The 20,408-nt window shown below is 44.1% G+C and overlaps 1 protein-coding gene across 2 annotated transcripts in view; it reads left to right on the top strand.

The window, feature by feature from the left end:
• The first annotated feature begins 16,136 nt into the window (after positions 1-16,136).
• The window catches only part of LOC124789364 (laccase-6-like), a 389,375-nt gene continuing 385,103 nt past the window's right edge, over positions 16,137-20,408 (top strand). For both annotated transcript variants that reach the window (XM_047256690.1, XM_047256691.1), the window contains exon 1: positions 16,137-16,327. In XM_047256690.1, the coding sequence (XP_047112646.1) occupies positions 16,231-16,327 (97 nt within the window). In that variant the 5' untranslated portion in view covers positions 16,137-16,230. The remainder of the gene's footprint in view (positions 16,328-20,408) is intronic.

Here is a 20,408-nt window from a genome sequence, read left to right on the forward strand (position 1 = left end):
GCTGTGACCCCACAGGGGTAGTTTGGGTTCTAGGCTGGCCACTCGACTACCTGTCCAGCTCTTGGATGCCACTATGAGTGCCACGGATTGGTGGGAGTGACTTGGGGCAGTGCTCCTTTCCATCAGAAAGGTATGTGACACAACAGCCTCCTTACTTAGCAATCATATACAACCGCTCACTCACCGATAGATCTGTACCTACAGATTGGAAAATTGCGCAGGTCGCACCAGTGTTTAAGAAGGGTAGTAGGAGTAATCCATCGAACTACAGACCTATATCACTGATGTCGGTTTGCAGTAGGGTTTTGAAGCATATATTGTATTCAAACATTATGAATCATCTCGAAGGGAACAATTTATTGATACGTAATTAGCATGGTTTCAGAAAACATCGTTCTTGTGCAACGCAGCTAGCTCTTTATTCGCACAAAGTAATGGCCACTATCAACAGGGGATCTCAAGTTGATTCCGTATTTCTTGATTTCCGGAAAGCTTTTGGCACCGTTCCTCACAAGCGACTTCTAATCAAGCTGCAGGCCTATGGGGTATCGTCTGAGTTGTGTGACTGGATTCGTGATTTCCTGTCAGGAAGGTAGCAGTTCGTAGTAATAGGTGGCAAATCATCGAGTAAAACTGAAGTGATATCAGGTGTTCCCCAGGGAAGCGTCCTGGGACCTCTGCTGTTCCTGATCTATATAAATGACCTGGCTGACAATCTGAGCAGTTCTCTTAGGTTGTTCGCAGATGATGCTGTATTTTACCATCTAGTAAGGTCATCCAAAGACCAGTATCAGTTGCAAAGCGATTTAGAAAAGATTGCTGTATGGTGTGGCAGGTGGCAGTTGACGCTAAATAACGAAAAGTGTGAGGTGATCCACATGAGTTCCAAAAGAAATCCGTTGGAATTCGATTACTCGATAAATAGTACAATTCTCGAGGTTGTCAATTCAACTAAGTATCTGGGTGTTAAAATTACGAACAACTTCAGTTGGAAAGACCACATAGATAATATTGTGGGGAAGGCGAGCCAAAGGTTGCGTTTCATTGGCAGGACACTTAGAAGATGCAACAAGTTCACTAAAGAGAAAGCTTACACTACACTCGTTCGTCCTCTGTTAGAATATTGCTGCACGGTGTGGGATCCTTACCAGGTAGGATTGACGGAGGACATCGAAAGGGTGCAAAAAATGGCAGCTCGTTTTGTATTATCACGTAATAGAGGAGAGAGTGTAGCAGATATGATACGCGAATTGGGATGGAAGTCATTAAAGCAAAGACGTTTTTCGCTGCGAGATCTAGTTACGAAATTTCAGTCACCAACTTTCTCTTCCGAATGCGAAAATATTTTGTTGAGCCCAACCTACATAGGTAGGAATGATCATAAAAATAAAATACGAGAAATCAGAGCTCGAACAGAAAGGTTTAAGTGTTCGTTTTCCCGCGCGCTGTTCGAGAGTGGAATGGTAGAGAGATAGTATGATTGTGGTTCGATGAACCCTCCGCCAAGCACTTAAATGTGAATTGCAGAGTAATCATGTAGATGTAGATGTATAAACGCCTCACAGAGAGAATGCCAACTGTCACACATGTAGCTCATCAACAGCTACCTCGAGGGCAGGACATTCCACATCCGCGCCAGCGTTGGTACGTCGACAAAGCGGCAGGCTCGATAGCCAGGTTATCTACTTCGTGTGCCGAGAGATTCCAGCGGATGTGTAGCCAATAAGAATGCAGTAAGACACCATAACCTGGGTCAAGAAGGGAAAGTACTAGGGGTTACCCTGGGCAGTCGACCCACGTGGAAGTAACACATCGAGGAGAGAAAGGGTAAGGCGATGGGACGTCTATGTGCCGTCTAGCCCCTCTTCAGTCCGTCATCGACGCTGTCCTCATGCTACAGCATCATGCCTGTATTTGAGTAGGCAGCTTAAATGCCGGCAGGGGTGGTGTGACCCACCCAGATGGTGTGGAACCTGGCTCTAAAGCTTGACATCCATGTTCCCAGAAACTTTAGCACAGAAGAACTACTTGAGCTGACAGGCATCCCTCAGTTGGAGGACATATTCATGCAGACGACGCGCCTTTTTTTTGCAATTTGTCGCGGCGGCCGACCAACCCAGTGATCAACGGTCTGAATTCAAATGGCTCTGAGCACTATGGGACTTAACTTCTGAGGCCATCAGTCCCATAGAACTTAGAACTACTTAAACCTAACTAACCTAAGGACATCACACACATCCATGCCCGACGCAGGATTCGAACCCGCGACCGTAGTGGTCTCCCAGTTCCAGACTGTAGCGCCTAGGACCGCTCGGTCACTCCGGCCGGCAATGGTCTGAGTGCCTAAGCCCATCACACTTCGGTTACCAGATGACCAGTCCTGTTGCGGGAGTATCCACCCAGAAACACAGGGAAAAATATTCCTTCAGTACCAGATGTTACATAAACAAAAGAGGCCACAGGTGTTTTGCCAAATCACCTTGTGGACACCTGCGTCCGGAAGGCAGGCATCAATGGAGAGGAATGACCTCTGGTATCTGTTGACACGAATCCAACTGAGCATGCATGTGATAGCTCGAATGTTGCAGAGCATCGTTGCAAGGAACCTATTTTCACTCTGAATTAACTCAGAATGGTCGCCATCGAAGACTGAGACAGGCTTGAGCAACAACACCTCGACCACTTTATGCATAACATGTCAAGGGCAAACGATTACAAGGAACATAGCTTTAAATGTTACTTAGCAGCAGCTTTAGATTTTACAGATATACACATTAGAACAAACTGCTTTTGTTCTGGTTATTGCGCTATTGTTATTTTACAGAAATGTTATTATCTTAGTTTCTTAAGACTTACAGTACACTTCTTGCTCGCTTTGAATTCACGCCCACACACGCAGATATGCAGGTAGTCCAAAACTACACTGCGCAGCAGTATTAAAGAATAATTTTTCCGAAACTCCGTAATTGTCTCCCATTGCGACGCATAAGTTTGAAATTTGGCTCAAAGGTCCCTACAACGTTCCTCTGTAATTGTGCAAAAGCGGCGTTACCCTCGGGCCCAACGACACTTCAAACAGAAGGTGTCGACATGTACGAAAAAAAAAGGCCAAAACACAAAAGTTCATGTGGCGTGTAAAGTGGGTTAATGATGTCACATTGGTACCAAATAACACCATAACTCTGCTCAACACCACAGAGGACGTGTCACACGATGGGAAGGTCGTCACAGCCTCTCTTGCCCTCATTTCACCCCTTCCTTTGACGACTCTCCAATGGAGATCAGAACCTCGACGCCCAGCGTTGAATTAATGCGGTTTTCTTACGAGTGGCAGAGGAAAACATTTCAAACATACCGCTGCTCAGAGTCGACACGGAAACGCCTCAGGGCGTCGATGAAACCATCCTTTTCCTTGGGACGCTTATTCACACACAATTGCCGGTCGGAAATGACAGTTCGCAGTACAAAGAGCAACAGAACGACGTTTTTGGCAATGTTTACGGCTCTTGACACCTCCTGGGCGATTCAATCCTTCTCGACGGATGTCGCGGGTCTGCAACCCCACTGAAATTGATCTCACCCCTTTGGGGTGCTGTGCGACTGCAATTTTTGGTCTGGTTTACAGGGTGTAGCCCCAAGGGACCGTTCAAAACCATTTACGAAATTTGAACGTGATCCAAAGTAGTGCTGGTAGTGCTTATGATTTTTCAGCCGTCCTGCTTTACGCCCTCCTCTGGCACGATCATGGAGGAGTGCATATTGACACATGCGTGAATACTACGGGAATGGGTCCCTCTAAGGCCCCCCTGTTTATCAACACCCTATCCAAATTTACTGTGAATTTAAAAAATGTCTTTACAGAGAGAACCTGCAAGGTGGTCCTAGATGCCTGCAGGTGGGCAACCAGTTGACACATGTCCAATGCCAGCTTCCTATGTGCTGGTGCCTAGGACTACTTTAAGGTTTTCTTTGTAAAGGCACATTTTTAAAATTCTCAGTAAATATGGGTGGGTGCTACAGAGCGTGTTGCCAAGCTCGGGGGGCCTCACTTGGACCTGTGCCATTGTATTCACGCAAGTGTCAATACTGCACACTTCCATGATCATGCCAGAGAAGGGTGTGAAACAGGAGGGCTGAAACAGCATAAACACTATTTTCTGCTTCAGATCACATTAAGATTTCGTCGAATAGAATGAGATTTTCACTCTGCAGCAGAGTGTGCGCTGATATGAAACTTCCTGGCAGATTAAAACTGTGTGCCACACCGAGACTCGAACTCGGGACCTTTGCCTTTCGCGGGCAAGTGCTCTACCACACAGCTTTACTTCTGCCAGTACCTTGTCTCCTACCTTCCAAACTTTACAGAAGCTCTCCTGCGAACCTTGCAGAACTAGCACTCCTGAAAGAAAGGATATTGCGGAGACATGGTTTAGCCACAGCCTGGGGGATGTTTCCAGAATGAGATTTTCACTCTGCAGCGGAGTGTGCGCAGATATGAAACTTCCTGGCAGATTAAAACTGTGTGCCGGACCGAGACTCGAGCTCGGGACATTTGCCTTTCGCGGGCAAGTGCTCTGGGTAGCTCAGCTGGTAGAGCACTTGCCCGCGAAAGGCGAAGGTCCTGAATTCGAGTCTCGGTCCGGCACACAGTTTTAATCTGCCATTAAATTTCATTTCGTCGAATAGTTTTGAACGGTCTCTAATGATTCCACTCTGTACAGCAGAGCAGGTATAGCAGCTACACTGCACTTTAAAGGGGTGAGATCACATCAAATGATGTTGCAGCCCTGTGATGTCCATCAAGAAGGGTTGAATCGCCACGGAGGTGTCAACAGTGCCAAAGGTTGTCAAGAATATCGTTGAAATAGCTCATCATACTGCAAATTGTCGTTTTCGACCGCGAAATAAGTGCGAATCCACATCCCAAGGAAAAGGATTGTTTCATCGACGACCTTTATGCCACCCCCGAGGCCTTTTCGTGTCGATTGTTCAAATCTGTGTGAATTCCTAAGAGACCAAACTGCTGAGGTCATCGGTCCCTAGACTTACATACTACTTAAACTAACTTACGCTAAGAACAACACACACACCCATGCCCGAGGGCGGACTCGAACCTCCAGAGGGAGGGGCAGCGCAATCCGTGACATAGCGCCTCATACCGCGTGGCCACTCCGTGCGGCCCGTGTTGATTCTGAGCGGCGGTGCGTCTGAAATGTTATCGTTGGCCCTTATAAGAAAATCGCATGATGTCAACTCTGGGCATTGCGATTCTGACCTCCTTCGCAGAGGTGTCAAAAGAAGGGGTGAAATGTGGGTAAGAGGGGCCGTGACGCCCTTCCCATTGTATGAGACGTCCGGCGGTGGAGTTGGGCAGAATTATGGTGAAATTTGGTGCTAACATGACATAATTAACCCACTTTACACATCACATGAACTTATGAGCTCTGGCCTTTCTTTCACGTATGTTGACACCTTGCTGTTTGAAGTATTGTTGAGCCTGAGGGTGACGTTTGCAGGGCGCCAGGCTTCTGGAAGGTTGTAGGCACCTTTGAGCTAAATTTCGAACTTAAGCGTCACAGTGGGAGACAATTAAGAGGTTTTGAAAAAGTAATCCTTTAATTCTGTTAGGCAGTGTATTTTTGAACAGTTTATATTTGTTTTACGAATTTCTCTTTGAGCAGGAAACATCAGTCAGTTTTAGACATAGAAACAGTATAAATAAGCATTCCGGACCATACACGAGAACATATATTAAGGTTGCAAGGCCGGCCGGAATGGCCGAGCGGTTCTAGGCGCTTCAGTCTGGAACCGCGCGACCGCTACGGTCGCAGGTTCGAATCCTGCCTCGGGCATTGATGTGTGTGATGTCCTTAGGTTAGTTAGGTTTAAGTAGTTCTAAGTTCTAGGGGACTGATGACCTCAGAAGTTAAGCCCCATACTGCTCAGAGCCATTTGAACCATTTTTTAAGGTTGCAAGATCTTCGTACAAAATGGATGTTAGACCACAAGCAATGAAAAATAGTGAAAAAAGAGAGATTTAATTGAAAGTGAAGATGAAAATCTTTGAAGGGGGACGGTTCTATCATTCAGAGTGCAAGACTGTCGATCTGAAGATTATAAGACATTTTTCGTGCATAGGAACAGTACTTTAACAGTGATTAAAGACGCGAAATTTTGACGAGATGAGAATAGCTACGGTCCTTGTCTCTTGGAAACACGATTTACACTGGTTTATCCGTCAGCTGCTCCAGAGCAGCGGTCTGCATATGCAACGTTCTTGCGAGCACGCCACATCCATATGTAAGTCAGTGGCGTTGGAAATTTCCAGTCAGTGAATACGTCCCATGCTTTGGCTTCTATCGTTTGGTAGCCCTGCCTGGAATCAAATGTTTTGGGAGCCGCTTGTTGCAACGGGGAAAGACTGGTAGCATTGTAGAGGTAAATCAAGATCTGTTTCAGGATTGCGTAAGTCAGTCAGTAAAAACGAAACCCTTGTAGTGTCAGTTTGTTGCCAGTTTTACTGTCCGTCTGATAAGACCGATTCTTCGCAGTAATGGGTAGAGGAATCAAGTTGAAATCTGTGTTAAACCTTAAGGTCTGGGCTCCCTTGGTGGTGCAAACAATTTAAATTTCTAAGTAAGCGCACTCAAAAGATACGTCCATGTATGTCACATATTTCGATACTTGCAAACTCACTCATCAGCCACCGATGTCTTGCTTTGAGCCTATGTGTTTGAAAACTTATACGCAGTCTGCCTCAAAACAGATGGAGCCTGGATTTGCTGAAAACTACTAATGTAAATCTGCAGCTTATTACATACGTAGAACAATTATAATTTGTTGAGCTTGGCATCAGTGTTGGTACTGATTATCTTGAAAATAACTATGGCTCTTATATTATATACCTCGATATAAATAGTGTTTACAGCTGGGTCATAACACCTATAACTCTGATTTTGTATTTACGTCTTTGGACGGTTCTGACGTAATGAGCATACCCGATGATTCAGACGAGAGAAAATTGTATCACTAGCTAGCACCAAAAGGCCAGGAGTTCCAAAGTAACTGGTTTCCACATTATACACACACAATAAAAAGTACGAGATTCAGTACAGAAATTTAAAGTAATGTCTGGAAAATAATCTTATTCTAAGCAAAACTCCCTGGATATTGTCATTTCCATCAAGCTCCCTGGATGAAATTATATATCGACATTAATTCTGTGAAACACATGATGCGACAAATGATTTTGAAAAGAATTTCTTCAAGCTTAAGAAAAACTGTTTTTGGCAAAATTATTTATAATGCGTGGAAAATGAATGATGTGCACCAAGTAACAAGTTGGGAAGGTAAATACGGAGCTGCTACTCTGATTGAAAGACCGAATTTCAAGCACAATGTTGTATTTAATGAATGTTTGGTTGCTATTGAATTAGGTAGACTTGTCATTGATAAACCTAAAGCAGTAATGGCTATTTTAGATAGTTCTAAGATTTTGCTTGCAGATTTCCATAAGGGGCATATGTTAAAGAAATTTGAGCTAAACAATATTAAAATATGATACGCAGTCACAGATGACCTAATGTATCATGTAACTATCTCAAATACTTATGATGTTATTAAAAGTGGTGTGCATGTGGGGCTCGATACTTTCGATTATCACAATGTTAACATTTACAGCATCCTATGTGTTAATAAAAAGGAAGTAGAGTTAATGAAAAAGATTTATAAGGGGGACCATTTCAGAATTCTTAGGACTGAGCAACATTGTACACTCTCGAAGCTGCGGCACAGTGTTAACTGCATGGAGCGAAAGATGTGGAACGCTCATCAGCAAAAGAACTAAGCATTGATGATTACCGGGAATGTGTGTTAAATGATGTTGATAAACTGACTTTGCAATATATAATTCGATCTAAACTGCATACAGTGTCGACAATAAAATGACGTAAATGAGCACTGTTGGCAAAAGATAGATTTTCATAGTAGATGGTAAAGCGAGAACAGTTGCGAGGGGCCACTGCTGTTTGTACAGCAGTTAATGTATCAGGGAGCTACTGTTAGCAAATGTAGTTGTAACCTTTGTGTTGTAGGTATGAAAAAAATATGTAAACTGGTAATGGAAGCTGTACATTGTTGATGTAACCTGCTTCACAGTTGTATATGGGCTGTGAAACTGATATTGGAATCTGTGTGTGGAAGATGTGTTACGAAAATCTAGTTGTAACCTACAGATTGTAAATGTATTATGAAACTGAAATTATAATCTGTATGTTGCAATCTGAAAATGTAATGATCTATAATGTATTGAGCTACATATTTCAGAAATTTTCTTGTGATCTATACCTGTCATACCCCTCTGAACGTCCAAAGCACACAAAATATTTGTTGGCTTAGAACTATGATTGATCTACACTCATGCTCATAAATTAAGGATAATGCTGACACATTGTGAAACAACGCTCTGATGGGAGGTTTGTGGGCTTAAATCACCTCGGGGTATGACCACGGGGTGCATTTGACCTGCGGTCGTCGTACGGTGGCGCTGGCAGCAGTCCACATACGCAGAGGTGTGTTGGTGCATGTCAGAGTACGGTGCAACGAGTAAGTGTGCAGAAGTTTCCAGACGTGCTAATGGTGACTGTGTTTTGAAAATAGCTCAAAGAACACATACTGATGACGTTATGATGAGTAGAATACAAGGGCGACTGGAGGCTGGTCAAACACAGCAGGTCGTAACAAGGTCCCCCCGTGTGCCACAAAGTGTGATCTCAAGATTATGGCAACGATTCCAGCGGACAGGAAACGTGTCCAGGCGCTACAGTACGGGACGTCCACAGTGTACACCACCCCAAGAAGACCGATATCTCACCATCAGTGCCCGCAGACGGCCACGGAGTACTGCAGGTAGCCTTGCTCGGGACCTTACCGCAGCCACTGGAACAGTTGTCTCCAGACACACAACCTACAGACGACTGAACAGACATGGTTTAATCGCACAGAGACCTGCAAAGTGCATTCCACTGACCCCTGGTCACAGGAGAGCTCGTAAAGCCTGGTGTGAAGAACACAGTATATGGTCATTGGAACAGTGGTCCCCGGTTATATTCACGGACGACTCCAGGTATAGTCTGAACAGCGATTCTCGCCGCGTTTTCATCTGGCGTGAACCAGGAACCAGATACCAACCCCATAATGTGCTTGAAAGGACCTGTATGGAGGTCGTGGTTTGATGGTGCGGGGTTGGGGGTGGGATTATGATTGGTGCATGTGTTTGACATAGGAACTGTAACAGGTCAGGTGTATCGGGACGTCATTTTGCACCAGTATGTCTGCCTTTTCAGGGGTGCAGTGGGTCCCACCTTCCTCCTGATGGATGATAACGCACGGCCCCACCGAGCTGCCACTGTGGAGGAGTACCTGCCTGTTCACCAGACCTAAACCCCATCGAACACGTCTCGGCTGCTCTCGGTCGGCGTATCGCTGCACGTCTTCAAACCCCTAGTGCACTTCAGGAGCTCCGACAGGCACTGGTGCAAGAATGGGAGGCTATACCCCAGCAGCTGCTCGACCACGTGATCCAGAGTATGCCAACCCGTTGTGCGCCCTGTGTACGTGTGCATGGTGATCATATCCCATATTGATATCGGGGTACATGAGCAGGAAACAGTGGCGTTTTATAGCACATGTGTTTCGGGACGGTTTTCTCAACTTATCACCAATACCGTGGACTTGCAGATCTGTGCCGTGTGTGTTCCCTATGTGCCTATGCTATTAGCGCCAGTTTTGTGTAGTGCCACGTTGTTTGGCACCACATTCTGCAATTATCCTTAATTTATGAGCATGAGTGTATTTCCAAGAAAGATACATGGCTTAAAATGGAGTTGAAAAATCGCACAAAGTGGGGTACGTCGAACAAGATAGCGGTTATGGGGTACATACTGATTGGCTGTTTTATTTTAATGTCTTGTGAAATACTGTACTCTGATTGGAGGAGAGGGGTAATGTATGATGATGTCATATAAAAGGAGCATGGCTTAGGAAGGGGGTGCAGCTCCAACCGCCGCTGTCCAAAGAATGGCAAGTGTGCATATTTGTAGCTGAAGCCCTTTTGCCCTCCTGCTCCCGGGTAGCAGAGTACATGTGGAGTGCACATGTGTTTTTTAGGCTAGGCAATAGTTCGAGTTCCTCCGATGAACGTTCACCAGTCAATATACAGAAAGCGAAATCAGATCACGAACAAAGTAGAGCCACTTCGAATGTCAATATTATAACAGGAAACTTCCGAAGCATTTGTAACACAATACCTGAATTTACCAGCCTCCAGGTAAACTATCGCTCTAAAACTATACCGAGAGCTGCATGAAACCCCAAGTAGAAAGCTCGGAAATATTAATTAACGTAGCATGGAATTTAAATCGAAAAGAGAGGTTAGACGTAATAGGAGGGACAGCGTTCATTAAAGTCGACAAAAATGATATGTCTATCGAGGTCGAAAATGAGTCTGACTGCGAAATTATTTGAACGCTAGTAAGCGGTTTAGGTGATCTCAAATTTAATCGTCAGATTTTTTTCAGCCACCCATTTCCGCTTTAACAGTTGCAGGACTATTGAAAGAAAGTCACCGCTCAGTAGCGTGGAAGTACCCTAGTCATGCAATGAACGTTGGAAACGTCTTTAACGTACCGAGTGTGGTTTGGGAGGATTATTGAATAATTACCGATGATACAGATAGTCTTGTAAAGTGCTTCTGGATACCCTCTCCGTAAACTGCCTTGAGCAGCTAATTCAACAACTCCAACAACTCACATGCAATGGAAATATTTTCGACTTCGCAGCTATAAACGGGCCCTACATTACCGACAGTGTCGGTATAGAGACATGCATTGGTAATCATGTCATCTTAGCGATAGTGGTTACTGAAGTTAATAAATAGATCAAAAAGGCTAGAAGACTTTTAATACTGGAAACATGATATAAGTAGTTGTTAGCAGCCTATTTAGTCAATAATGGACATCATTTAGTTCCAATTTGATGGACTTAGAGGGGTTACAGAAAAAGTTTAAAGTGATTATAGATCGCGTTCGGTAGAAGTATATGCCTAGTAAGCGGATTATTGACGGAAAAGATCCGCCATGGTTTAGTAACAAATTTCAGAAAATACTGAGGAAACAGAAACATCGACTGATAAAAGTTAATAGAAATTCGAGTATTTATAGAAACATCGATGTGCAAAGCATACTACAACTTCCAACGTCATACGTTATCGAAACTTTTTGCCGAGAATTCTAGAAAAACCTGGTCCCGAGTAAAATCGTAAAGCTGGTACAAGGCTTCTATTCAGTCACTGCTTACCAGTCTGAAGCGGCAATAGGAGACCGCAGAAGGGAAGCCGAAATTTTAAAATCCGCGTTAACAGAATCACTCACGTAGAAGGATCGTACAAACATACCATCCTTTGACGGCCGCATAAACTTCTTAATAGAGAACATAGAAATAAGCCTCCCTGACGTTGAAAAGCAGCTGAAAAAGCACAAAATAAATAAGCTGCCTGGTCCGGATGGAATCCCGACATTCGGTTTTACAGAGAGTACTCTTTGGGGTTGGCAACTTACTGAGCTTGCATTTATTGCGTATCTAAATTCAGCTACTGTTAACGAAGCAGTTCCCAAATGTGTGAGTAGCTCGCAGTTCGTTGACCCGGGCGACTAGAGTTCATCTGAGACAAAGGCACACTCAGAGGTGCCCCAGGGAAATATGGTAGGACCCATCTTGTTCTCTGTGTAAATGAACGATCTGCAGTAGCGTCCTGCTACTGTTTGTTGGTGACACTGTAGTGTATGGGAAAGTGTCGACGTTGGGTAACTGTAGGAGAAAACAGGATGACTTTAATAGGGTTTCTATTAAGTTTGGGTAAAGGAAGTTTGCTCTGAATGTCGAAAAATGTAAGTTAATGGAGGTGAATAGGTAGAACAGTCCTGTAGTGCTCGAATATAGTATTAATTGTGCGCTGCTTGACACAGTCACACCAACCATACACCTAGGCGTAACGTTGCAAAGCGACGAGCGCATAAGGTTGGCTGTAGGGAAGACGAATAGTCGACTTCGATTTGTTGGGAGAATTCTAGGAAACTGTAGATCATCTATAAAAAAGACATCATATAGAACGCTAAAGTGACCCATTCTTGAGTGTTGTTCAAATGACTGGGATTCCATCCCTCGCCTCCCTCCCACTCCCCCCCTCCCTTTCTTTCCCAGTCGGATTAGAGGAAGACCTCGAAGAATTTCTGAGGCGTGCTCCTAAATTTGTTCGATCAACACGTGAGTTCTAGGGAAATATTCCATGAATTGAAACTAGAATTCCTAGAGGGGAGAAGACGTTCTTCCTGCGAAACACTACTGAGAAGTTTTAGAGAATCGGCATCTACAACCGACTGGAGAACCAGTCATTTTCTGTTCCTCCCTACATTTGCCAGTGAAACAGGAAACGAAATGATTATTAATGGTGCAATGTGTCCTTCATCACGAATCAAGGAAAAAGGTGTTGAATCGACGCAGAAACATGTTTTTTAGGTATCGATGTAAGACTGGGAAATAACGCTCACAGAGCCATTTTGAACCCGTGGCAAAGGGATAAATTTTAAGGGTGGATATTTTAAAAAATAATAAAAAGATTTGTACGAGACAGTTTTTCTTCCATTGTTTCTGTGAAAATCTGAAAAGCGACCTCATAACTGCTCCGTATAGTTCATACGAAAGTGTAATAGAGATTCTTGGAAAACTTAAATGTTAGTCTTCGGTAGAAACGTGGCATAGTTTTCACGAAACACATTGGGTGAATTAAGAGAAATTTTATGCAAGGAAGACTGTATTTACATTCTGTTGCCCCCAACGTGCCTGTCGCCTAGGGATAAGAGAGATTAAGGCATGTACAGAGGCGCGTAGGCGGTCAATTTGCTCTTGCTCAATTCGCAAAAGGAATAGGGCATAAAATCACAAATACAGTCGCGAAGTATCTTCCCCAAGCACTCTACAGTGACTTTAAAAGTATACGGGATGTTAGAGAGAAGTATTTCATATTTTCAAAGGTGGTAGTATGTACCAAAACAAGAAAAATGCCCAATAAACATGGGCTCTAAAATGTATACCTTCGGAGCTGTGAGCACTCGTTCATTTTCGCTATTGTGAAATATATCTCTTCTAATGGAAGCTCTTTGCTATTACTAACGATCTACAAATGCAGTCAACAAATGCGGACACATTACTCTGCTCTTGTCCATGGACACAGAATGCACTAAACATCTGTTGGTGGAGACGGGTTTCGTGCATGATGGAGCACCAGCCCCTTTTCTCTGAAATGCCCGAGAATGCCTCACACAGACATTTAACGGGCAGTGCATTAGTCGGCTTGGTCCAGTACGCTGGCCAGCTCGTTCCCCTCATCTGAAACCCTTGGATTTTTTGTTATTGGGACGCTTGCATAGAAGACGCGCTCCTGTAGCGTTCATAGGGCTTGCATACGGCAGGGAAAATCCATGGCCCACTCGGGAGTTTTCAGAGTGTGCGTGATTCTCTAAGCCTTATTATGAATGGACACTATGTCGAGCATTTCCTTTAGCGATGGCTCACAAGTGCAGGTCGCATGTAATAGCAAGAAGTTGCATTAGTAACAGAATAATGAATTGTTATGTGTTTCTCATTTGCTAACAGCATCCCGTAGTCGTTCGTAACAGCAAAGAACTTGCAGTAGGAGAGATGTGTTTTACACTAGCGAAGGTGAACAAGTGCTCATTGTTCCTCAGGTGTGCATTTTAGAGCCCATGTTTACTGGGCATTTTGTTCTTCTCTGGTCCGTACTGTCGAAATATGGAATACAATTTTTTAATACCCTGTGCAATAGATGAAGCTGTTTAACGGAACAGGATTTTCAAACCAAGCTTTCGGTGTATCTGAAAAGGAAAGAAGCGGTCAGTGAACTGGAGTGGAAGACGAACTTGTGATCACGATGGAGTCGAAGTGGATGTGGTCAAATGCAAATGGATGATAGGTGGACCAGGAAAGTTCTTTTGTAGGTTTCCATTCACCTCTGGGTCAACATTATACTTTTACATGCACTAATGAGGCAAAACATTATGCCTCCTAGTGGGGTTGCGGGCACGTGACTCAGTAGGGAAAGAAGTCGAAGAGAGTCGAATGGACAGTCATTATAGTGCAGATAAGGGCTGCAAATGCGGAAATCCACTGATATAAGTGGTTTTGACAAAGGGTATTGTTGTGGCGCTGCGGCTGGAAACGATAACCTCTGAAACGGCGAATTTGGTCGCCTATTGGCGCACTACTGTCGTGACCAGCTTTGGAAAGTGGTTGGAGGATGGTGAAATAACGAGTAGGTCGAATGGTATTGGACGATCACGTCTTATTACAAAACGTTGAGGTCGGGGGATTCCCCTCTGTGTAATCCAGGACAGGTAGCGATCTGTGTCATATCTGTCGACAGAATACAATGCTGGTGCAGACACAAGTGTTTCGGAGCATCGAGCTCCACATCACACGACCTTTACATGTTCCCATGTTGACCCAACGACATCGTCAGTTATGATTGCAGTGGGCACAGCAACACTGACTTTTCACCGTCGACCAATACAAACATGTTGCCTGTCGAATGAATCGTATTTCTTGTAACAACAGGTCGATTGTTGGGTCTCATATGCTGTCATCCAGGCGAATGGTTGCAGCAAACATGCACCGCGCCACAGATGCAGCCGAGTGAGGGCCGGATTATGCTATGTGATACATTGAGTTGGGCTTCCATGGGACCTGTGGTGGTAATCCAGGACATTATGACAGCAGTGAACTGCGTGAATGTTATTGAGGATCACCTGCATCGCTTAATGCTGGAAATCTCCCCTTACAGCGATGGCATCTTCCAGCAGTATAACTGTCCGTGCTGCGTGGTCATAAACGTGTCACAGTGGTTTGAGGGGCGTTAGAGTGAACTCAAATTGATGTCTTGGCCAGCAAATGTGCCTGATCTGTATCGACTGGAACACTTAACGGGCAGCAGGTGCGTGCCCATAAACCACCATACCGTAACTTGTGGGAATAGCTTGACCTGTGCGTCGACATCATAAAATGGTTCAAATGGCTCTGAGCACTATGGGACTTAACTTCTGAGGTCATCAGTCCCCTAGAACTTACAACTACTTAAACCTAACTAACCTAAGGACATCACACACATCCATGCCCGAGGCAGGATTCGAACCAGCGACCGTAGCGGTCGCGCGGTTCCAGACTGAAGCGCCTAGGACCGCTCGGCCACACCGGCCAGCCGTGGATATCATACTTCAGGAATCCTGTCAAGGACTTAAGAGAATAATAAGCTGCGACATTGTCGCGAATAAAACAGTGACCTGAATAGAGAATAAATTTCCTTTACTTTACGTCTATGGTCACAAACTTTTTGTCAACAGATGACCGGTTTCGGTTTACAAAACAGATCTGAAGATTGCCATTATAGACCGAAACCGGTAATCTGTTGACAAAAAGTTTGTGACCATAGACGTAAAGTAAAGGAAATTTACTTATAGAATCCACGCCAAGCAGAATCTCTATTGTAGTGTGTTTGAAAAATGGAACAACACTCTATTAAACAGGTAGTCATAAGGTTTTGGCTCATCTGTGTACATTAGTCTTCGACTACATGCATGATCTTTGCTTCTACGTGTTTTCTAAATGATCCAGACTCTATCACCGTAACTTTCATAGAACGATGAATACTGTAACAAATTTTTGTTCATCATTGGGCGACTAGTTGGTCTATGTGTTCCAGATGAAAAGAAGAAATATGAAATTAGCTCTTTATCGCTTTTTGTGTGTTAGACAGGGAATCGACTTTTACTAGCAAAGGAGTTTCGGTAGCAGATTCATTAATTTTAGAGCCTTGTTTAACGATCCTATAAAGATTATAGACAACCTTCCGTCACTGCTCCTCGTAACTACACATTGCCCTCGTACAGGTGCAAACGGCTTGCTACGCGCTTGTGCGTGTTTCAAAATACGGCCACGAGAGCGCGCCGCTGTCCGCCATGGACGCCGTGCGCTTCGGCGCGGTCATCAAGCTTCAGTCGATCCGCAACCGTGCGCGGAAAGAGAGCAGTGTGGCTTGCGCTCCGATGTCAGTGACAAGGGCAGTGTTGTGATACGACTATCCGAAGCGACAACAGCAGCAAAATGATAGCCGAGGGCAAGACTTTCTTCTTGCGTTCTGCAATTTTCGTTGGACTGGCGTCAGTGGTGACGACGATCATTTACTTCACGCCTGTACCAGGTGAGACACATCGAAATGACTTGACTTGTGCGGAACTTGGACGCCTGTATGCTTGTTGTTCACTGAGTGTTCAGGATATTACATTCGTCATTGTTGTCAGTATGTCTGTTTCTTTTAACGAGAGTACACTAAAAGTCGTAAATACGAGCAACTAATATTGAAAGTTAGACTTATTTTTAGTACAATGATTTTCTTAATATAAAGTACGTCCATATTAAAATCTGGTTATCACACACAGTAGGGCTTCACGTCCAGAAATATGTTGGATAATTAATTTTAACCTCCAGAATAATTTTTTTCCAAGCACATAGAACAACATTCTGAAATGCGGTTTAAAGAAAGGCAGCAGCGAATAAATTTTATTTTGAAATTCACTCACTAGTTTTTGGAACTGTTCGTGAGCATGAAAAGTTAAATTAGCTATGTGACAGCTAAGATATAAATGACGTACTCAAAGCGCAGGGCTTGTAAATGTTACTGTTGCTCCACAACTATATTTAATAAAGGTGCCAAATATAACGCACATGTGCGACTCCGTACTTTGTTAATCCGAGCGAATGGACTAACAACTAAAGTAAAGTGCAATAGCCCCCCATTCTTTTACCTTGTTATTAGGGAACTGTACATGGTCCAGATTTTTGCTCGAGCACCAGAAACGTTTTTACAATTGAAGTAATAGTGCCAAAAGTGAATCTTCTCTTTCGCCCAAAATTTTGGTGAAGATGCCAAATTTTGTTCCAATCGCAGTTAATTGTCTTATAAGTCGGAAAGTACCGCTGATAAATCTCGATCACGTACTGTTTTAAGAATTTTTATTCTCCTATGCTTCATATTTTATAACTACTAGTCTGTGTGAGAATGGTGAATGTCGACGAGTCTGCGTTAGGCACAATACTGAAAACTAATGCAGAGCTTTCCTTCGTATAGTTTGCACGATGCATTTGTGACACTGGCCTCTTGAAACTGTTGGTTCCACTTGTCTGTGCTGTGCCACTGAGCAGGGTTACATGTATCTGTGATAGTCTGCTCCTGAACGTCAATCTGTGAGTCTGTGCTCCAGAACCTGCAAACCTTCCTTCAGGCGTGGGCGTACTTGTCGCGTCCTGCGGTATCTGCGTGTGACTGCGGAGTCCGCGCGCACTGTTGTGAGTTGCCGGGTTATCCCGATGCAGACAGAAAACCGGTTACAAGTCGTTTTCTTTTTCTATCATTTTTTGCGTTGCTTTAGCGTTCTGTCAACAGCAAACTTTTTGTGTCAGAATTCACGTGTCTGTCGTTCGCTTGCAACAAGCTCTGCCGATATTTCCGACTGCGACAAAACCAATTTTTGAAAGAAACTATATTGTGAATTTTAAAATCACCCCAGCTCCATTCGCAGGAACATCCGGTTCATAATAGAGATACAGAAAGATGACGTCTGCCTTTTTGATTAGGTGGAAGAATGATGGTTCTTTGGGGCATTCAGTTTATCGTAAGCCTACTCGTAACGATTTGTACTTACAATCGAGTTGACATCACCCGTCACGAACTATGACTGTACTTAAAACACTTGCGCGCAAAACTCACGCAGTCTCTGGTCCAGATAGTTTTCCTAAAGAGCTGCCCACCTAAAGACATTCAGGGAAAATGGATATGCTACCCAGCAGATCAACGTGGCACTATCAGTTAAAACCAAGAAACCGGAAACGGACGAAGAGGATAGAACACCGGCAAAATCTCTAGCTTTTCTTCCTTTTATTGGCAATACTTCGTTTAAAACAGCAACAATTCTCCATAAATTTAATATGACAGTGGTTTTTCGCCAGTATCTGCGATTACAGATTTTTCTGGGGTCAGTAAAGGACAAATTTTTACTGAGTAAGACTGGAATTTACAAATTACCTTGCCAGTGTGGAAGAATGCTGTACTCGCCTTTTGCAACCAAGTCTGCTAATGCTAAACGTTGTATGTCGACCGGGATTTCAATGGAGTATGATAAAACAATACTTTTGTATGAATGTGTGATATCTGTTCTTTCGAGTGCATCCAGAAAATCTTCTCGTAGGTCCCTAAGAGAATCCTCTCAGTCCTTACCAAAAATGGTTCAAATGGCTCTGAGCACTATGGGACTTAACATCTATTGTCATCAGTCCCCTAGAACTTACAACTAATTAAACCTAACTAACCTAAGGACAGCACACAACACCCAGCCATCACGAGGCAGAGAAAATCCCTGACCCCGCCGGGAATCGAACCCGGGAACCCGGGTCAGTCCTTACCCATAAGTCTATAATCCTTAGCACCTATCGGACTGTTTATAACTTTTTATAGTGTAAACGTCGCACGCTTCACAAAACGAAAAAACATACCGCAATATGACTACAGTATCAATGAATGGCAATTATCGGAATCAGTGAACCCATACAAATACTTGAGTGTCAGTTTGTAAGAACATGAAATGGAACGATTACATAGGCTAAGTTGTAGTCAAAGCAGGTGTCAGACTTAGGTAAATTTGTAAGATACTTAGAATAAGCAATCAATCTACAAAAGATAATACTTACAGAACACTCGTGCAACCCTTTTTAGAATATTACTCAAGTGAGTGGGACTCGTATCAAATAAGACTAACAGGGGAATTGAGCATACACAATTAACGATATCTCGCACGAGGCAGTGCAGCTAATCGAACTTCTTTGTATATTACTGCATGTGCTGATGGAATATTGAGAAAAGTGCACTATCTAATCAAAAGTATCCTGACATCGTATTAGCGGACGTGAATATGGGATGTGCCTACCTTTCGCCTTTGTGACTTCTTGAACTCTACTGGGGTTTCAACGAGGAGCCAGAATGCCTGTGGAGAAGTGGCAGCCCATTCTTCCTCAAGAGCCGAAACCAGACAAGGCAGTGATGTTGGACACTGGCGTCTGGAGTGAAGTCAACGGCCTAACTCATCCCAAAGCTCTCGTATTGGGGATTGAGGCTTTGGGCAGGACAGTCCTTTTCAGGAATGATACTGTTCACAGACCACTGCCTCACACAGGCTACTTTACAAGAGGACGCATGGTCAAGCTGATACCAGCAATAATCGCCTCCGAAGTGTTCCTATACTGAACGCAGCACACAATGGTATCAAATTTTATGTATGTGGGTGCACAGCTTCCAAAAATTTCCTTAAAAAAAGAAAGCTGTCCGTTGTAGACTTTATACAAGATCTAAAGATACAGCCTACAACGGGCAGTATTTTCTTTTACTCTCAAATGTGTTCATATCTTACCGCATTCAGCGTTTCCTTAACACCCCACCCCCAATATCGTAAAAACTTCCTCCGTACTTCACTGTTGGCACTACACATGATGTGGATCGCCCCACAGTATAGGGTGATCCATCATACCAAGTCAGTCATTTCTGGTCATCCACTGTCCAGTGAAATGAAATGTCGTTTGGTTAGGGCCTTCCGTCGGGTAGACCAGTCGCCTGGTGCAAGTGTTTTGAGCTGACGCCACTTCGGCGACTTGCATGTCGACGGGGATGAGATGCTGAAGAAGACAACACAACACCCAGTCCCTGAGAGGAGAAAATCGCCAACCCAGCCGGTAATCGAACCCAGGCCCCTTAGCATGGCATTCCGTCATGCTGACCACTCAGCTATCGAGCTGTCCAGTGATGTCACTGTTTAGATCATCTCAAGTATTAATTAGCACTGACTACAGAAATTTGAAGCTTCTGATGAGCTGCTCGACAATTGTGCCCCACACTTTTTCAACTCCTAGCTCAACTTCTGGTAGCATTTGGGAATTCCCTTCCGCTGCTTTCGTGCGACTTTTTACAACCATTATCCACAATGATCGACGGTCCCTGGCTGTATGTACGTGATATCTAACTGGTCATGGTTTAGCTTTGGATGCTCCTTCGCGTTCCCTATTCACAATCACATCACCAACAGTCTGCTTGGATAACTTTACATAGGTGACTGGTCCACGTTCGAAGTCTCTGAGCTCTTCTGAACGACCCATTCTGCTGTTTCTGCTGCTCTACTGAGAACACAGTACCTCGCCCCCCCCCCCTCCCCCCCACCTTTCTTTTATACTGGCGAGTC

This window comes from Schistocerca piceifrons, chromosome 3 (genome assembly GCF_021461385.2).
Source record: "Schistocerca piceifrons isolate TAMUIC-IGC-003096 chromosome 3, iqSchPice1.1, whole genome shotgun sequence".
NCBI lineage: Eukaryota > Metazoa > Arthropoda > Insecta > Orthoptera > Acrididae > Schistocerca > Schistocerca piceifrons.